Below are 4,006 nucleotides of genomic sequence, written 5' to 3'. Positions count from 1 at the left end.
TAAGTATAGTAAGGAAACATTTTTTTTGCATTAGCAAAGCATAGTAAGTGATCAGGTTACCTTTTGATTAGGAAGTTATTCCTTTTTAGTGCTTTAAAAACTTACCATTTCATTTTTTTGGGTGCATTAAACGACATCTGTTGTGCATATAACAAAGTCTAGTCTTGGCGACAACCGTATCCTTTTACTTCGACCCTCCCTTTTTTCCGCTTCTCCCTCTGTGTGTAGAGTGGAGGGTGGGACTATATTACATTTTATGTCAAACGCGTACGCTTTCAATATTGACAGAGAGTGTCCTTGCTGCAGTTCCCAAAGCGGATGCGGATGCGGTCGCGTCACCTGTTCCGGTCTTCACTCCTCTCCTTTCCCAACAGCCACATCCTTCTTGTATGAATGGTTGTTGCTGCGGGCGCGGCATGATAATGCTAACTTATTTTTCTATTTTTTGGCATTTTGACTCGTTTTTGCGAGTGACACGAACCCCCATCGCCAGTTATTTTCAAATAAAGAGAACGCAATTTCAGGCATCGCTATATTTGCTGAAAACGATCTCTTCATCATTATAATAATATTCCCGGACGGATTTAGAAAGGCTCTCCCAGCGGCTTGATGGTCAGTTCGTGCACTTGGACATGCGGGGGAGTGGCCAGGGCATACATAATACCCGCGGCGATGTCATCCGGTTTAAGCATCGGCAACGTATCGTAACCAGTAGGCAGAATCTCCGTATCGGTCACTCCTGGAGTGATGCTCTAGAAAATACCAATAAAAATAGCTTTGTCTTCATGTTTGATTATATTTACCAATAGGTTTTTTGAAATCTTATTGAATTTTTTACACCCAAACAACAATTATGATCAACCTCCTACTTAGTTGTGAGTGGGACTGCATACAATTAGTCTAATAGTACAATTATAATCAATACAATATTACCAGGAGAAGATAAATTACAACAACAAACCTTTAAAAACTACGGGCGCAGCTGTATGTTTTTATGTTTATACCCGTTACTCGTAGAAATCGGCCAAATCCTGATACACGTGTTTACTAATTTTCCGAATAGTACACGTAAAAAAAGTTTCAAGCTAATCAAAAATGTGAACATTTTTTTTTTTGGCCAAATCCGTTCGGTTTGTAAAAGAACCACCCATATGAGCAAAATAAAACATATCCAAATATACATACGTATTTGGTCATAAGTTCGAGTCTTAAGATTAATAATTAACTTGGAAACATTTTGGCTTACAGAATTTGTAGTAATTTTCTATTTTCTTTCATGGTGGAAATTAAATAGGGCCCTTTCTTCTGCTACAAAATGAAAAATATTTTTTGAAAAATAAAACCGAAGCATTTGATCCACAGGACTGATCGAAAATCATATTGATCAGAACAGCAGTTTAAGTTTTTAAAATCCAAAACAAGTTTTAACTTAAATTACCCCTTTCCCCTCCCCTTTCCTTGTAGCACTACCCCTTCCCCTCATCAGTTTTCCTGCTCTCGGCAGGCTCCCACAAAATGCAACGCAAAATCTTAATAAATTCGTTAAAAAATAATGAAATGAAAAATAATACATAAGCATTTGGGCCATAGAATACCTATTGATCCAAAAATCATCTTGATCGGAGCAGTGATTTAGATTTTTAAAATCGAAAAGTTAATTTTAACTGTAGCCCCCAAATTATGGGGGATATCGAAATTTTCTTTAGATTTATAATTAGGCCTTTTCAAATCCCAAAATTCTCCTTAAAATTTTATAATCTTTAGAGATTCCACCGAATTGATTGTTTTTTAAAATTATTATGTTAATAAGTTTCGATATTTCGACTATCTATACATGCCAGAAGCCATGTATCTTGTATCAAGAAAAGGTAGCGAACTATTTTTACGCTACTGATTACTGATCACTGATGCAAATTTCTTGCATCATGATCAGTGATAATGTGCGTTCAGCAGAACTATCGTAAGAAATCCATCAGTTATCAGTGATTTTGTTGTTCTGCTGAACGCGGCCTATGTGTGTATGTGAGAAGCGCATATGCTAAGTAAAGTTTATATTACCGAAATATCGCTTTTACGGTTCGACGATATCAAGTTATAATTGATCACTATGGACGGCAGTCCATGTAGTGACGAAGCGCACCAGGAGAGTGTGCGAAGGCGACTACTATATATACACGAAGAAATGAAAATCTACTGTGATGGTCCGATCATAATGAATAATACACCTATCGAAAGGTATTGCGAAAACTAACAGGATTGCATACCAAGACTTTAAGAAAATCAATTGGCTTGGGAGAGAGAGCGGTGAAAGTGAAAAAGTGAAAATTTCGAAATTTGGAGCTGTTGGGGCCGGTGGGGATAAATGCCCCCTCGCAATGTTTTAGTTGTATTCCTTTTGAAAATACCCGTCGAATGAGGGGTCATTTGTCAAAATCCGACTCTCCGTTCAAAAGTTATAGCCAAAATAAGATTTTCTTCTTCTTCCCAAAATGAAAATTTAATTCTGTTTGTCCACTTGTCCACTTGTCCAAAATATGTTTTTTAAGTTCTGAAAATTTGATATGACGTTCATCACATCGATATAAAAAACTTTTGTTCTACCACTTTTGGAAAAACCCGCTAGTTTAGCGGGAAAACAGCTATAAGTAGCTAAAATTCGGAAAGCCGTAACTTCTATACTACTAAAGCTACAGGCTTGTGCTGCATCTCGTTTGAAAGGTATTTCTTAAATAAGGTAAAATTGACCTACGTTTTATATCGATTTTTATGGGTGTAGCGGCTGCTTTAATTTTGCGTTACTCTACTAGTAACGGGTATAATGAGATATTAAAATAGTTTTCAATAAAGTACCTATATTTTTAGGCAATTTGTTTTGAGGTTTTTCTTTTTTTTCTAAATTTTTTTTTTTGAATGCAGTTTTAAAGTTTTTAACACTTTAAATTCTCTCTAACTATCAGAGTATCGACTTATTCTTTAAGTAATTTTGTTTATTGGTAGGATAAGATAATATAAAGACTTTCTATCCCCAAAAGATATGTTTTACAAACATTATATTATTCCCACTTCTATTAGTTTGACCGCAACTGTAACGATTGTATTCTACAATATTTAAATAATTTTTCTGCATTCAGAAATTTGTAATCATTTGTACTCACCGTAACCTTGATTTTGGTCTTAAATCCGCGCAGCTCCTGCCGCAGAATCTCCAACAAGGCCGTAATCCCGTGCTTTGTTAGCGGATACATGTTGAGCAACTGCAATTCGTCGCCTGGTGGATTGATGATGGTTCGTCCCGTTAGACTATTGATGAGCACCACATGACCTGCCACCTCACGTTGCTGCATCGAGCGAAAAGCGCGCCGCGTGCAGATGACCACGCCCATCAGGTTCACGTTCAAAACCTGCTGCAGTTGCTCGAGCTCCAGGGTGAGCAGTTGTCCGGGGTTGAGGCAGCCGGCGTTGTTCACCAGGATGTCACAACCGCCCAGCTGCTCCTCGATCCAGTCAAAGGCTGCCGTCACCGAGTCCAGGTTTCCGACATCACAGTGGATGGTATGCATTCGGGTCTGCAGCTCCGGTGGCAGTTCTTCCTTAATGGCATCCATGCGGTCCACCCGCCGAGCCAGACCCACAACAATGACACCAGCACTCACCAGTTGGCGGGCCACGGCAGCTCCAATCCCGGAACTGGCACCCGTGATCACCGCTACGCGATCCTGCCAGCGATCCATCTCTTAGTTTTTCTCGTGTTAAATAGTTGGATTGTAACAGTCAGCTATCAAGCTGTCCCCCTCGCAACTGAGTCGAGATTTCGCAAAACAGCCACTATATATACCCCAAATCATCGCCTAAAGTTGACCACACAAATAAAATATTTAAAATCGACCGCCCATGCGCGCAGTTCACACGTGAGCTGAATAATTGAGTGGAATGGGCAGTAGCGGATTAGCAATGTCGCAAATGTAGCAAATGGTACGTGGCCCGCGCACTTACCTCTTAACTTTAA

General features: G+C 39.2%; 1 protein-coding gene across 1 annotated transcript; it reads right to left on the bottom strand.

Moving 5' to 3' along the window:
• Nucleotides 1-518: 518 nt before the first annotated feature.
• LOC108054732 (farnesol dehydrogenase) lies at nt 519-3,789 on the bottom strand. Its single transcript, XM_017137796.3, has 2 exons — nt 3,156-3,789; nt 519-752 (listed from the first exon to the last, which is right to left on the bottom strand). The coding sequence occupies exons 1-2, from the start codon at nt 3,729-3,731 to the stop codon at nt 585-587; spliced, it is 744 nt and encodes a 247-aa protein (XP_016993285.2). The 5' UTR covers nt 3,732-3,789; the 3' UTR covers nt 519-584.
• Between the last annotated feature and the right edge of the window lie 217 nt (nt 3,790-4,006).

This window comes from Drosophila takahashii, chromosome X (assembly GCF_030179915.1).
Source record: "Drosophila takahashii strain IR98-3 E-12201 chromosome X, DtakHiC1v2, whole genome shotgun sequence".
Classification (NCBI taxonomy): Eukaryota; Metazoa; Arthropoda; class Insecta; order Diptera; family Drosophilidae; genus Drosophila; species Drosophila takahashii.
The sequence above is the reverse complement of the archived record's forward strand: the minus strand, read 5'-3'. Positions and strand labels throughout refer to the sequence as shown.